Source organism: Coturnix japonica, chromosome 3, assembly GCF_054131305.1.
Source record: "Coturnix japonica strain WE chromosome 3, WE-NBRP24, whole genome shotgun sequence".
Taxonomy (NCBI): domain Eukaryota; kingdom Metazoa; phylum Chordata; class Aves; order Galliformes; family Phasianidae; genus Coturnix; species Coturnix japonica.
Genome location: NC_140665.1, coordinates 90910813 through 90927044, shown reverse-complemented (window position 1 = coordinate 90927044; position 16232 = coordinate 90910813). Strand labels below are relative to the sequence as shown.

Here is a 16232-nt window from a genome sequence, read left to right as displayed (position 1 = left end):
GAAAACCTTTCTGTTCAACCTCTATGCAATGCATACCTCTCCCTAGTTGTTGTAATAGCACTCACTTTCGCATCAAATGTAAGACAATGGTCTTTGATTCTAATGCCTACAGGAAAGCAACACCAGTCACCTCTTCTTCCCTTTTGACTCTGCTCCATCCAATCAGACTTACCCCAGCCACCAGCACCCACTTCTTTTTCAGAATCACACATTCATACTTACCAACCACATATGGGTAAGAAATTTTCTTATGCTTATTTTGTATAGCATCTACAAATCCTACTGAGCTACACACATTGCTTTACATAGAATGGGAAGGAGTGTGGGGATGGAAGACACTCCTATAGCAGAAAAATCTGTAGAAAAGTTTTACCCAGTGGCTGTCTCCTGACTTTCCATTTTCTTTTTTCTTTTCCTTCAATCTCCTACTAACAGGAGATTCTTCCCTCTCTTGCAGCTTCTTTGAATATAACATTTATTTGGAGCCAGCGATGTCTGAAGGCAAGTGAGGACTCTTGCTACAAGCCCATCCATTGGAGAGAGCCCACCTAGTGCCAAAGCCCCACAGAGCTGGGCTGGGGCTCTAGGACCATGGACAGGGCTGCCTCACCCCTTCTACGACCTGGCCTTACTGCCGAGCTACAGGGCATGTCCAGGGAGCTCCTGGAGACAGGGCAAAGCAACAGTCATCTCTGTACCAAAGCGACTTTAAGAAAGTAAGAGAGATAAGGAGATTGCTATATATAAGTAAAATTTTCAGAAGCCATAATAATAACCAAAATAATAAAGGGAAGAGGTACTGAAATGGAGCTGGGGGCAACGTTTCTAAAGCTTCAGGTGTAAATGTTACTTGCTCTTGGGGAACAGGATTTGACAGCATGGTTCCTAAGCAGTAATTCTCTGAGACTGGGGTGCTGGAGTTCTAAAAAGGACTGGTCGTAACTTTATGTATATATGTACACACACACACTTATATACGTGTGTGTGTATATATAGCACAGAAAACATGGAAGGTGAAAACCATTTTAAAAAACAGCCATGTCTTGTTCTACATGCAGACAGTTAGGTACTTTGGAAGAGGGATTAGGCTTTTGTCCTGCAACTGTTTAATGCCTCACAAAATGAAGGCCTCACCTTTCAGATCACAGAATGACCCAGGTTGGAAGAGACCTCAAGGATCATGTAGTTCCAACCCCCCTGCCTGGCAGGGCCACCAAACATACACCTTTACTAGATCAGGTTGTCCAGGGCCCCGTCCAACCTGGTCTTGAACACCTCCAAGGACGGGGCATCCACAACCTCCCTGGGCAGCCTGTTCCAGGGCCTAACCACTCTCCTAGTGAAGAACTTCCCCCTAACATCCAACCTAAATCTTCCCTCTTTCAACTTAAAACCATTTCCCCATGTCCTGCTATTGTCAGCCCTTTTGAAGAGTTTACTCCCCTCCTGGGAGTAAGTTCCCTTCAGATATTGAAAGGCTGCACTGAGGTCACCCCACAACCTTCTCTTCTCCAGGCTGAACAAACCCAACTCCCTCAGCCTGTCCTCATAGGGGAGGTGCTCCAGCCCCCTGATCATCTTCGTACAAAAGCCAAAGTTAATAAAATACTTTGGAAATACGTATATTTTTCCATTGAAATTCCCATCAGTAAGGGGGCATTTGGCATAAAGAAGCTGATGCCTCAAGCTGCACCAAAGCAATGTATACAGCAGTCTGTTTATATACATCTATTTGAAACTGTTATAACCAACTGTACATTGTCTGTAATGTTCAAGGTTGAATTTCTGTGTTACAATATGCACAGAGCTCCAGCTGAAAACCTGCAACATTGCTCCTGTGTTCCCACAAATCCCATCCTGTTTTGTTCTCAAAAAAGAAAAAAGAAAGAAAAATCCAACACTCCTCAAGTCGTAACACCATTAGTGTCATAATTACTTTTCCAGAAACATCTTTTGAGGCAGATGAACAGAAAATTACGACAACAAAAAGGAAGCAGAAGTTGAACGCAAAAAAAGAAGTTTTAAACACTGTGTTTATGGAACTCTATTTAGCAGAGAGGTAAAAAGAAGTACGCAATTATGTTCTAGAAGGAGCAGCTTACAGTGAGCACAAAGGTATATGAGTTTACAGATAACGGTAGTAAATTATCCAACGTGCAACATGAGTAATTTTCTACTTGTACTCAGAATAATATATGAAAATGTTCTCTCCACATAGATTTCTAAAGCAAGCCAATATCATGAAAGCAGTGTTAAGAAGAGATAAGTCCAGCCTCAAAGACCTAAGAAAAATACCTAGAAAGTATACTCTTTCAGAACATGTGTATGTATGTGGGTATCCAGTCTCTCACTCACTGATCATACCAAGCCCGTATCACCTCTTGCCCTCATTAGCTTTGCAGAAAGACAACAAAGCAGGGAGGATTAGAAATTCTAGCTCACCAGAGAGAACAGAATTCAATGAGAGCTGATCCTTCATGCCTCCCAAATACAGCTGAGAACTGTGGGATTACCTTAGAAGGGATGTAGGTGTTGTGATTTCTGATAGAAAAATTGAAGTTTTAAGTGCCAGTGAGGAAGGAAAGGATACTGAAATGATACGCTGCATCTCTAGGACTGAAAGTTACAAATACATAAATCATTTTAACTGTAAAATGAGGAGCACACTCAGGTGTAATGATCATGGAAGAGGACTAAGAGAACAGAGGCAAGTACAAACCCAAAACTGCAACTTTGGTTTTAACGTTAGTTTCACTGACTTTATAGAAATTCCTGCAGAACGGCTTTTACATAGATCTGAAACTGAAATCGTTTGTATCCAAACAACCAAGATCATCTCTGCCTACCTCCACACTCCTCTCGCTCCCATCTTCTCCATCTTTCAATCTCACATTTGTCCTGTCGACTAAAACACACTCATCACAGTTGCAAGTACTACTATACTGAGAGATGGTGCTCCAGTAACCTATTAAACTTATGTCAGAGTTTCCATTCTCTCTCTTTCTAGGGAAATCCCAGCTCTAGTGAAGTTGAAATAGGCAGCGTAAGCTTTGTGCCTGAAATCCTGACCTGGACACCAGCTCTCAGAACACCAGCCCTCCAGAGCCCTTTACTCATATAGGAGCCCAAACAAGAGCACCCTGACCCTTCTTTCTTGGTCCAGAGGTACCGTACCACAAGAAACAGAGTAGGAATAACTACTTCTAATTTTTATGGGCTTCAGTCCCAGCCTTTATTGTAAGACTTAACTTGTGCTTCAAAATACAGTGGCACACTTGGATACTATTCATTAAACCACTCAGTGAGGTAACCATTTCCAAAAGATATTTAATGCGCACAGCTATTAGAACCTTTTTTCAGGCTCCATTACAGTTTATGGACTATTTTATTTAACTTACAGCACATGAGAGAAGAGCACATTCCAAGTACCAGCAGTACTAAAATCAGATTTTTAAGCATTCATAGCTTAAGAACGGTCACTGCCCACTTTTAGATCCTGTGATAAAGGGAGACCTTTAACAAAACCAGTAAGCTGAGAAGTCAGCATTTGTCAGACCAGATGACTGACTTCAAGCAACCCCTCCCCCCATCATGTGACCGTGCTCTGGACTCTATCAAAACTTGTTTAATTGCAGTCATTATCATACATGCAAAGATTAAACAGTAACCTGTAAGGGCCTGGGACACACTGCTGACTTGTAGTTTTGCTAGAAGGAAGAGATTCCCATCATTTTGCTAAACAACATCCTTGCGTGACAACAGCACAGAAATTAAATGATTCCTTTCCCTTCAAAATTCACCGCACTCCAATACATTTCCTAATCCCTTTCCCACCACTGGCAGGGAAGGATCAGCTCCTCTTTCTCCATGTGTTTCAATAGGCACTGCACTTCTGCTAATCTCAAGGGCTGTGATCAGCCATCTGTCATTGGTCTGTACAATCACACAGAATAGTAAAACTCCAGGTATTCTCCACTGGCATTAAAAATCAATCAGACTCTGCAACTGACAGAGGTCAGTTCATCTAAGTCCAGGAAACACTGACTTAAGGCAACACCATCACCCACAGAGTCATAACTGGTAAATGATACACATAGAACTGCCCAACATCTTATTGATCCCCTATCTTAACAAGCCTCTTCCACTCTATCACTGAAAGCGAGGCCTCATTAACTGAACCTTTAAGCCACTATTATATACCTACTAATTAACTAAGACACAATTACAAAACCGGTAGCCAGCGGTGCTACTAAAAGCTTCCCATTGGGATGTGGAAGCAGCTCTTTGTTTGCACCAAGATGTACTCAGGCTGAGCAGCCCCACCAGCCCACAGCTGCTGTACAACCACCCCACATCTCTGCTGCAAGGCCGTGCAGAGCCAGCTCTGTGTAACATGGGCCATTCCAGACACGGGTCTGGGAGGAAAAGCAGCTCAGGGACATCCACGACACATGACAATTTACCAGCACTGTGCTCTGCAGCAGCAGCACACTGGAAAGTGATGCTTCACAGTACGTGACTCTGGAAATGGAGACAGGTTCCTTGTGTCACCTGCAGTTTTAGATGCATTCTTTTGAAGTCCTTGTTCATAACAACCCGATGAGCTAATTCCTGCTTGGCCTTTAGGAAAACAAAAATGTGCTGAATGCTGACTTCTCTATTACACAATTTACAGATAGATTTTTATCAACAGATTGTATTTAACCTGAAAAACCTGGCACTTCATTTTGAAAGACTTCAGGATTTCCCAAGCTAAGTAGTGTAAAAAGAGATTTCACAGTTTGGAAACCACGAAAATGTGTTTGTTGTCCTTGATAACGTATAAAGAAGAACATCAGCGCTCAAACACATGCTTTACAACAGCAGTAATACGGGCAGCAACTACCGATATTTAGCCAAAGCCGAGAGATGGATCGATAAGATGAAGATGGCTATGGCTAATGCAATCTGTCCTCAACTACTACGCAAACTCCACTTAGATCTGTAAGGCACATTCGTTATCATCTTTATCACAAAAGGCAATTTTTTTTAAATATGCAGAGATACAAACTAAGTTTCGCCATCCTGACTGAGCTCCTTTAAAACCAAGGAGTGGTGTATCAGCACCTGATACACGCACAAACACCAAGCAGGCAGATTAAGTAAGAAAGGAATCCCACTGACTCAGAGCTTTAAATGCACATCACTCTTCTGACGTTAAAGAAGTTTTCAAGATGCAGCTCTCCGAGTTGGGTTTTTAAAGGACTGTAAGATACATAACACGTCAATTTCATGCTATTATATAGAAATTTCTGTGCAAATCAAACATGTGAAAATGAGCGTGAAAGAAAAATGACCCGAAAAGCAAAAACTTTCTTCCACGTTTTCCCCTGAGAAACAATGTGTCATTTTTGCAGTTATAGCCTAAGAAACTGAGGCTCTGATACCACATTTCGTGAACCCCATAGATAAGAATCTCTTAATTCCAGCAAAACTGCTGTTAGTCCAAGTGCTTACACTGAGTTATATTCTGTGTCAATCAATTACCAGGCAGCTCTACCACACTGCTTTAATGACTCACTATTACAAATATTCTTGAAGAAAAAGTTACCTTTGATACAGAATTGTTGATCTTAAGACTATCAAGCTAACAACGTGTAATTAAACGCAGGCGCTTAAGTGCAAGCTTGCATGGAAGAAAATTACCTCAGCAACAAAACAGTAATTCCTCCTGTGCAGATTATTTGGAATTCAGCTCCTCGCTTTAGTGGTTTTGGGAACTGGCAAAACAGGAAAAGCTTGAAAAGGGAGTTGAAACCCCTAACCTGGGTTTTGTTCTGGTAATAATCCATTGCTGGTGGCAGCTCTTTTGTAAGGAGGGACACTGACTGCTGGCAAGATCTTTCTGCTGAAGAGGCTCTTTTTAGAATACGTGCTTACCGCAAAACAAATGAACTGAACGTACTGCCAGAACTGATGTAACAGGTAGATGGAGAGATGAAGCCATATCACAAACAGGATCCCCCTCCCACAAGTTACTTCAGGGAAGCTGCTGGGGGAATCGAGATACCGAGCGGCTCCATCTCATTGTGTGTGTATGACAGGGATGAGGAATGCGCTCTCACTGTGTTCAGACCTGTCCCAGATTTCCGTCTGATTTGAAGCTGGAAGGAAAGCAGTCTCCTGCTCAAGGAAAGGACTCCGTCTCTCACACCGGCGCTGGCAGTGAGGCACGGCTGGCTGTTACCACCAGCTTCAATAACACATCTCGATATCTTCCAGGAAAACAAACAGTCCTCATCCCCCAGACAAAAGCAGCTCAGCCTGCCCGCGAGCAGACAAAAAACACCGAGCTGTGGCCGCCCAGCTCTGAACGGAGTTCGACCCGGAGCGGCTCCCGCCCGCCGGGACCAGGCGCTGCCTGGCGGCTCCCGAGGGGTTTCTTGAGGGCAGGGAGCGGGGTATTCCCGTGTGCGGGGCCGGGAGGAGATCCATCCAACCCCCACCCGTACCGGAGGCAGCCACACACACAGGAGCACGACTACAGGCGGGAGAGCATTGAGCGCCCCGCACGGCGGCGAGGCCGAGCGCCTCAGGTGTGCGCCAAGGACGGCGCGGAGGCTGCCGAGCTCCAGCCGCCCCCCAGGTACAAGAAGGGCGGCACCGAGCGGCTCTACCGGAGCAGAGACGAGAGCTCGGCTCCCCTCATCCCCGCACTGCCCCTGCCCGGCAGAGCCGCCCTGGGGCCGGGGGCAGCCGCGCCGCAGCCCTTCCCCCTCCCTTTTCTCCCCCTCTCCCCGTTTCCTCCCGGCGGCCGGGGGCGCTGCTCGGGGCCGGGCGGGGAAGGGAGCGGCGGGAGCCGGCGGCTCCGGTAGCGCCTCGTTCGCCGCCGCCAGGCCGAGGGGCTGCGCTGCCCGCGCCCCGCCTCACCTCCTCGATGGCCGCCACCGTGTTCCTGCACTGGGCCATCCGGGTGGTGAAGTTGGAGGCGGTAGGTGACTTATAATCCTCATTGGTCTCGGACACGAATTCCGACACGGAGATCTGGTCCGGCATGGCGGGGCGGGGATGAGCGGGGCGAGGGGAGGAGAGAGGGGAGGGGGGGGGAGAGCGGGCGGCTCCGGGGGGAGGGGAGGGCCAAGGGGGGCTCCCCCCTCACATCGCCCGGCAGCCGACGGCGGCAGCTCCCGCCCCGCGGGCTGCGGTGCGGCGTTGTTCCTCCGCCGCCGCACAAGGAAATTCCCCGCACCCACACTCACTCACACTCCTCCTTCTCCTCCCCGCCCGGTCACGCAGCACCGGAGCCGGGCACACGCCCAGCAGCGGGAGCGGCCTCGCAGCCCGCCCGCCTCTCGCACACACACACACACACAGGGCGGAGGCGGGACCGGGCGCGGCCCCTCCGCCCCTCCGGGACCTGCCGCCCCCCAGCGCCCGCCCTCAGAACATGGCGCTTCACTCTGGAGCCCCCCGCTGCTGCGTGAGGGGAGGGGCGTCCCGCCTTGTGATCCAGCAACAACAACCGGCACAGAGCCGAGGGAGGGAGGGGGAGAGGTGCCAGAGGTGGAGGGGCCCCTCGGGGCTGTGCAGGTAGCGGGGCGCTGCCCCTCACACGTATCGGAGGCAGAACGGCATTTCTACAACGTACGGGTTGAAAGGAAAGTCAGAAATGCTGTCACGGCCCCAAGAGGTCCGTGCAAAAATACTGTGTAACGTTTCTATCTCGTTTCTTAGAAAGCTTTTTCTGTGCTGGAAGAGGAAGCGTTGCTAGCGGAGCTAATGCTTTGTGCTTTTTATATAAAGCCACAAGGATGAATTGAGGCTGAAAAGGCAGGAATTAGCCCCATCTGTGGGATCTGTCACTGAGGTGGAAGAAGAGTGGTTGGTGAGTTGTCACTGGGTGCTATGAGGTGACACAGTGCCTGCCGTGCAGGGATGTGATCTACAGCGGTGAATCCTCGAGGACTGGTAGCACAGAAAGCTTTGTGGGTCTGTATTTTGGCCTAGAAACCCTCCAGCAGCCTCTCAGTCCCCTCTGGTGATGAAGTTAATCACTGTCTGTGAGTGATCCTTTATTACCGTGATTTAAAACTCCCCAGGTAGTTGAGAGGAGCAGGCAGGCACTCCTGTGCTGTGTTTGTAAAATGGCCAAGTAAACACCTGCAGGCCTAAGCGGATGTTAGTGCCCTTGGCAATCCTTGCTGCCACTGTGTTAAGTTCTCCCTTAACTTAAATGATGAAGTTTGTCTTGATGGTAGCAGAGATTTGTGCATGTTTCAGTTACTGAGGCACAGGCACATACAGAGTATTTCAGTGTTAACGCAGTAAGCATGTCTGTCAGCAGTACTTATGACCAGGCTTAGTATAAATACTCATTCTTGCTAAAAATATATGTGGTGTTACATCTTCATTTCTGTGTCAGCTGATGGTGATATCATTGGAGCATTACCTAACCTCAAACTATCATCTAAACTTAGTAAACACTGATGTTCTTAAACTCTCGTGTCTTGCACTGCGGCATGTTTATTTGTAAAATCTGAAGGGATTAAAGACGTGGAGAGGTAAATAATACTGGATGTTACCAGCTGTCTGATGTTGTCCAAATCTACAGCCTCTAGCAGCTGTGTCTTCTGCCTGATAGTACATGCATCTAAGACAGTATCCTTATACAATGGGGCCTTAAGTCCTATAGACTTAAGTTCTGTAGGTTAGATGATTGCAGTGGCATCTTTAACTGATCTTTAACTTAATAGATTCAATAACTTGCCATCCCAGTGAAGCTGCTAGGTACTTTGGTCTGTCCTTTTGCTTAACAGGCTGCTTTTCACACAACTCCATCCTGGATCCAAAGGTTTGTACTTGGTTCATTCTGAACAGTTTTCCAGAAGGCATCAAATCATAATTCCAAGCTCAAAAGTCTGGAGAGCCTACGACTTCTATTAACATTCTAGAGCAGCACTTGGTCACAATTGCTCTATGTTCCAGCTATTGCTTGTTTTTGTTAGTGTGTTATGTGGTACTCAGACATTACTCCCTGTAAGCATTCATATATGAGACTCATTCATGTAATGAGATAATTTCTAAGTATTGTTTCTTAATAAAGCAACCAGATGAACTCCTCTTTGTTTTTAAGAGGGCCGAGCTAACTTGAATTGCTTTGTATTGGCCACAAATCAGGATTGTGTACACAGATGGTGACAGCGGTTCAAATGACACGCAGTAGCTTGTAATTCTGCAGTAACATTTTATTAGTGTGTGTGAATCCAGTGTCTCACACTGAAAGGATGTTTTCTCAGCCCTTCAATCATTTTTACGGTTCTAACACCTCAATAAATTGTCTTGGCTTCCTGTCCCTTCTCTGACATGTTCAAAAGTCCTATCAGGCTTTCTGGTTCCAGTGTCACACTGGTTCAGCACTATCCACCCTGACCTCTACGTATTTATGGGCGACACTGAATTTCAGTATCCAGTCCCATTCTCTGAACCTGTAACTAAGCTGTTCAGTGGAATGTCTCAATAGTCAGAGAACTGTGAGCCAGGCTGGACTTGCTGCTACTATTTTGTCTCCTGGTTCTGCCTGCCTGCCTGTGTATCTTCTCTGGCTTTAGACACTCCTTCCTTACCTGCAATGAATACTAGCTAAAAAATCACTGTCTTTGAGCCGGTCACACAGTTAGAGGGTGCAACTCCTTATCTAAGCTTCTACTAAAGAGAGAGAGAAAGAACAAAAGCATTTTTCAAAGATCCAATGCTGCATGTTGCTCTGTGTTAGATCTTGTGGATAATGCACAGAGCACATCTCTAGAGAGAGGTGAGAAATACCAGGGTTTAGGTCTCCTTCCCTTGCAGAAGAAATGAAAATCAAAAAAACTCTGTACAAATATTTCTTCCCGTGCTGGCTTCAAACCAGCATTAATGTTTCCACCTGCAAGTATTGTTAGGAGCTGAGCTAGACCTTCAAAATCACAAGACTGATTTTAAAAGAACTGGTTTCTTTCTCTTTTTGTTTCTTGTGCCTTTAGAAATCGTATCTGGATGCCAAAATAGTGATTTTTACCTCTGTCAATAAATAATAAACCAGAGACCTAGTGCTGTACAAACACAGAGGTGAAAGACTAAGGCTGTCTCCAGAGATGTGAGAATCCAAAATAAGTGAGTAGAAATTGAGTGAATATGAGGAGATACTGGACCTCTCTTAGTCTGTGTGACAGACAGTGTGTGATCTTGGCACACGGACTAAGGCATTTTAAGTACGATCTTCAGGAGAGATTTTAAGATAGGTTTGGGATATTAGGGGGGACTCACTATAGAAATGAGGTCTAGTCTAGGAGAAAGCACATGAGACTTATGGTTTTATCAGTCTAGAGCTGGATGTCAGCACGATGGATCATGCAGAGACAGAAGTTAATGCCTGTTCAATAAAAGGACATGCTGAAGGGGTTGTAAGAATAGCAAGGAGAGAACACGATGAGCTGGTTAGCACAGCCGATGATCCCTCAAGCAGCTGCCTGGAATAGGACTCAAAATGTGTAAGGGATCTCTTTTTCCACAGCAGTCATGTGTATTATTGCCCTTTACCTACTGGCTCAATAACAGATTCTTTCATGGTATTTGCTCTGTCTTCTTTTGGTACCACTGTTTTGTTTTGTTTTTTTTCACAGAATTTTCTTCCTTGATAACTTAAAAAAGCTTTAGGAAATTATTTTTCTTGACCTTCATGGTGGGTACTCAGCATTCCCAAGGATTCTGATGGTTATTTATTAGTTGGGTTGAAGATGTGATTTGTGCAACGAGGAAGCGATTCATAGAAAATCTCACTAGCCTTGTTTATCTTCAAACTTAATAAATAACCAAATACATGTAGGCTATTGGCTGCAAATCACTGGATGAAAGTTTTCAGGCAGGTAGGTGCTAAACTCAGAATATTATGGGTGCGTATAAGTCAGAGCAGGTAGGTAAAGCACTGTGTGTTAAGTCCTGTTATTGGATCCTGTGGCTTTATCCACAGGTTTACAATATTTATTATTCTTCTTAAAGTACCAGATCCCAGTGTTCAGTTTTCAGATAATCGCTTTCAAGTCAGACTCCACTCTCCAAAATGACTGCCTGTAATTTCAGAGAAAGGCTCCTGGTTGTGATTTCTGAAGGTGTAAAATCCTATAAGAGCACCCATTTTTGTTAATTGTTACATTACACCCACAGTTTTGAAGGTCTAACTCATTTTGTAATGATACTAATTACAACGCGAAGCAGCTTTAGAATAGCAGCCTCCGCTGTTTAGGAATGAACTGATGGCATTACTCTGTTGAAAATAGTTTAATGTGTTGTACTTGCTCTCGTGTGTCTATTTCTAGAGACTGATTGCTACAGATGGGTTATACCTATGTTTAAAAACTCTCCAGTTTTAGTTCAGAAAAGAACCCGCAGATACTCAACCAAAGTGGAGGGTGTTCTGCTTAAATGGTGAAACTGAACAAGTCTGAGTCTGTAAACCTTTGACTAGAACAGGGTTTTGTCTTATTGGACCTTAGCAGAGCTGCACCTTTTTGTTTCCTAATGTTGAAATTTAGTAAAATGTCTTATTGTCCCACTATTTATAAGGTGTGTTGTGGATGACTGTGTGTATTCTCCTACCTGTTACATACAAACATTTTAGGTTTTGGAATCCAGTGTTCACTTTAATGGATCAGACTGAATCTTTCTGTGCTACTATTTCAGGCTGCCGTCCAGAGTTGCTCTCCTCATGGCGCCTCAGGCTGGACTGAGTTGTGAGGATGGAGCTGCAGGCCCTTGAGCCATCTCTAGACTGCACATTAGATGGGAAGCCCTCAGGGCTACTGACAGCTGAGGACTTACCTTGCTGCAGTCCCAATAAGGCTGTTCTAGCACTCCTGCCGTACAGATTGTGTTTCCACTGCATGAGCTGCCTCTTCATTCTTTGTCGTTATCCATAAACACCACAGCATCTGGGTCTCTGCTCTCATAAACCAGCCTGCTAACACAAGCGGAGGAGAACAATATCAGAAAGGGGAGACTAGGTCTTTGCTGAGAAATTACAGAACTACCATTCAGTCCCAGAATCAGCGTAGTACCCTGCATTCAGGTGGCAGGAATGATGTGAAAGTCATCTGAATCACGTTTAGGAATGAAGAGACAAAGTGAGGAGAGGAGATGTGCTTTTGGCTTCAGGAATTTCTAGAAAAAGTAAAGAAGAAAAAAAGCTGTATTATTTTCAAACACAAAGGACCTTTATTTCTCTCTTAAATTTGCTGTCAAAGAAAGACTTCTCAAAGTCAGTTCAGAAGACAACAGTGCTCCATCACCCCACTGGAATTTATAAGATAGACGGGGAACCTGAAGGTTGTCTCTCTTCAGAGAGACAATTTGAAATCCTATGAAATGCTGGGAAATTAAATGCAGTCCTTTCTGGCCAGGACCTGAGCAAGATGGAGGAAGAAGAACTGTCAAAAAAGAAAACTAAAACTGCTGTTACCTGCTTTTAACATGTAATATAGAAATTCAGAGTTTCCTCACTGCAGTGAGGCTGGGCTTGAAACAAAATGGAATTCAACAGAAAAAACATACCCTGCCTGGTCTCCTGTAGTCAGTCTACCAATCAAGCTTGAAGCATGCAATCATGTACTTGGTGAATGTCTGTTAAATAAAATATGGTGACCTTTAAAGCAGAGAATATATTAATAAACAAAGGGAAGTCTTCTAGCCTGAAGTCTTCTAGCCTTGTAGGGGAAAGTCCTCAGCATACTTTTCAAACTTCTGTCAGATCACTGGCCTTGAATCGGAGAGATCTGGCAGTGATGAAGTGGCTGCCTTGGATGCCTTTCAGGGACCATCTTTTGCTCCCTTGGTTGCTTGCCCAAGGCTGATCATCAGGAATCCATGAGAAATGGTAGGAAATGTTGGTTTATTGTGTAGGGCAACTACCTGGCAGTGAGGGTCAGTTTTGTAGTCAGTGAGGAAATCCTGTGTTATCTACGTAAGTTATCTTAGGCAAAATAACACAAGTGTCTGCAGGGTATGTACGCTCAAATTGATTGCTGACCTTTGTCAATTGAGGAAAGTCTCACTTCTCTTTCTCACTTCTGAATCTCACCACAAACTTGTTTTGGCTGTCTTTTGAGGTTACTCATACTGTTCATAAATTTCCATCTGTATTTGTTTTTCTTTTAATGTTACTTCTAGCACTTGACATACAGAAATGTAGATTAAGTTAGTATGAGGAGTCTTTGTGGCTTGTGAACTTCAGCGTGAGAGTTACTGCTAGAGAAAGGGAACTGACTACATACTAGGAGTGGACAACAAACTGTCCCTACTAATACTGCCTGCACTGTTGCCATTACAGCTTGGTCTCTTTGTTTCTATGGCATTCCAGTAAGGAGGTGCTTTACCAGACATCTCAGTTTCATTAAAAGAAAAGGAGAAGGAGCTTTGTCTTTTATATCACAAAATTGTCCAGTTGGAGGCATCTGCCTGAGGCAATTACTAACCCTGCCTCCTCTTCCTTGGCTGATTTTCAAAGGGCCATAAGGTAGACTAAGCCACAGGTTCCCTTATGGAGTTCTTGCCCAGCTGCTTGTCTCCTTCTTGGATGTGGACATGGGTGATCTGAGGGGCCTCATGGAATTGGGGTGGATGTGAGCTGTCAGAGTTTGAGGGGTGAAAGGCTGTAGCACTGTCTAGTGTGATGGCAAGGAAGTGGCCTTTCAGAAAGGTCAGGAGGTGAAAGAAGTGGTAAGGACAGAAAGAGAGAAGCTGAAGGAGTAGCAAACATATCCTTTCTTGTTCCTCCTACATAACGAGTCATGCTAATACAGGACTGCCTGATGAACCGTGCTTGTGAAATCTGCTGAGAACTCATCTCTCCAGTGTGTTGCTGTGCTGGAACGTGGCAGGCAGGAGAAGACTCACAAATCAGGTCAGCTCTAAGATACGCAGACCATTCTTGCAATACAGAAAATGTTATATCTAAATCAACAGATTACTTCTACTTGTGTGTTTGAGTTTTTTTCATGCTGGTCGCAGGCCACAGACAGAAGTAGTTCTTCTTTTTCAGAAGCAGGTGGAATAATTGTCATAGTTGAACACTATTTAGCAGGCAAAACAGCAAACATCCACACCGAAGAGCAGAGCATGGCACAACTCATGTGAGGGGACAGCATGTCACATCTATATTGGTGAGCTAAATGGTACAAGAGTGGGGCACAGCTCCTGCAAAGTGACCACAACAATGTTGTAGTCACTGGCCTTTAAGAACAGCTGTGTCTTCTGCACCAACTTTATGGGTCTAACCTTTCTTTCTTAGTATTTAGTAAAAGCTTCTGAAAATAAAACATTCTGATTCCAATTTACAAAATTAATTTAAAAAATTAAACCAAGAAGAGACATTTAAAATTTCTGTGGAGAAAATAAATAAATAAATAAAAAGTCTTTCACTCAATACAATCATTGTTCTCATGTAGTTCAGCTTAACCACCGATATTCTTAACCATCTGTTCATGTCCAGTACCCAGAAATGGGTGAGACTGGTATATGGAGATTTTGGCACTGTGTTAAAGAGCCTGTTTTTGTATGTGGATGACAGGCACATCCAAGCTATGTTCACTACTGCTATGGCTGGCACCTCGCTTTGCTAAATCTATCTGCCTCAGTCACTGTGACCCTGCATACTGTAGGTTTGGATTTAGCATTTTGTGGGTTTCAAGCATGCTATTGTATTTCCTATGCTGTCATCTAAATAATTACGCAGTCTGTTCTCATTGCACTTGTCTTAGCAGTACAGCCTTAACTATGCTTACATCTCACCTATTTATGCACAACATATTAGTGAGTCACTACCCTCCAACACTAGTGTTATCCATTTTAAAATGCACTCCTAAGTGTGAAATTCCTGCCAGGCACTTTCTGAATTCATGGAAGGGTCTGGCAACATTCGTCCAGTTGCAGGACAGTAGATGCAAAGACTGCATGTGGATAATACTCTTCAATGTTAACTTAGCCTTGGTATGACAATAGTTTCTTAGAGTACAATTTTAATGTTTCTGAGTATGTTATGAAATTATGTGGGAAACTGTAAACATGAAAAAGCAAGGCATAATTATTTAAATAATCTTTGGGATTATTTCAGGAATAGCAGAGGCACTTGGCACTAGAGAAATGCGCATGTCAGAAATGAATATAGTTAGAACCTGAAGGCTTACAGACTTCAGAGAGAAAACAGAATGAATTAAAACTAAATCAATACAGAAAGATGTGTTTTAAATTCCCAGTCTCCCTTATTACTTACAGAGTTTAAGGAAACAAAGTAATTTCATTAAATGGGCAGGGCTGGGATAACTAACTGACTTTAACTCTCTGAAGATGGCATTTATAGTGGTAATCAAAAATCCACTACAAGCAAAACGTTCTAGCTTTGGAGTTTATCGATTTAATCATTATTCTACCACTAAAAAGAAGTGCAAGAAAAGCCCAAGTATTTATTTGTGTGACATTTATCAACGGTAGTGGACTAAATCATAAGCACAGATAATAAGTATAAATAGTTGTGATTAATGGAAATAACAGGAAAAAAGTCAAAGTGAAAAATAGGGGTTTGTCTGAATTGTGTACGCTGTTAATGTTTGGAGAGTAACAGATGATCTGAATAAGGCTTATGAGTTCTTCACTATGTACAGAAACCAGGATGTTATCAATGAAGAGAAACGAATTACATACCAGAATGTTGCTTGTTGTGTAGTAGCTTGTAAGTTTATCTCATTAAAACTAACTATTAAAGCATTTACAAATCCTAATCTAAAATCTTTCTTGCTTTGGTATTCACATGACTGGTCACGCTCATCTGAATTGAACTTAAGGAGCAGAGTTTGATCATTATTTCTGTGTGATTCATTAAAGTTTGCGTTAAGAATACGTATAAATAATAAAGTTCCTGCCGTTTAAAATGAGCTTTGTGGTTTCTGAACACCTCTGAATTGAGGCCACTCTGGTACGTACTGTAAGCAATCTAAGTTGACATCTATAACCTGACAGTCTATTTTTCTCCTAGAAGAGAATAATGAATTATGCAAAAATGGGAAATGAATTCCAGTATCTGCTTCAGAGCAGCACAAATGCCACGTTGAAAGCCAGTCTGACTTTTTCTTTTTAGAAAAATCTTTGTTTTGGAAAACTTGTTGAGAAAACGCTGCATTGTTTTGTTTCATCTTTAATCAGGGAAAAGAATAATCACAGTAAATCGA

At 43.7% G+C, this 16232-nt stretch overlaps 1 protein-coding gene and 1 long non-coding RNA gene across 4 annotated transcripts in view; one reads left to right on the top strand and one right to left on the bottom strand.

Annotated features, from left to right (window-relative positions):
* Positions 1–7271, bottom strand: part of ASAP2 (ArfGAP with SH3 domain, ankyrin repeat and PH domain 2) — a 77644-nt gene extending 70373 nt beyond the window's left edge. For all 3 annotated transcript variants that reach the window (XM_085543945.1, XM_015859396.3, XM_015859399.3), the window contains exon 1: positions 6910–7271. Coding sequence is in view for 2 of the 3 variants with exons in the window: in XM_015859396.3 (XP_015714882.2) it covers positions 6910–7035 (126 nt within the window). In the remaining variant the exon portion in view is untranslated. The remainder of the gene's footprint in view (positions 1–6909) is intronic.
* Positions 6517–15935, top strand: LOC107312205 (uncharacterized). Its single transcript, XR_001554435.3, has 2 exons — positions 6517–6970; positions 11698–15935. It is a non-coding gene; the product is annotated as an uncharacterized LOC107312205 (long non-coding RNA).
* The last annotated feature ends 297 nt before the right edge of the window (positions 15936–16232 follow it).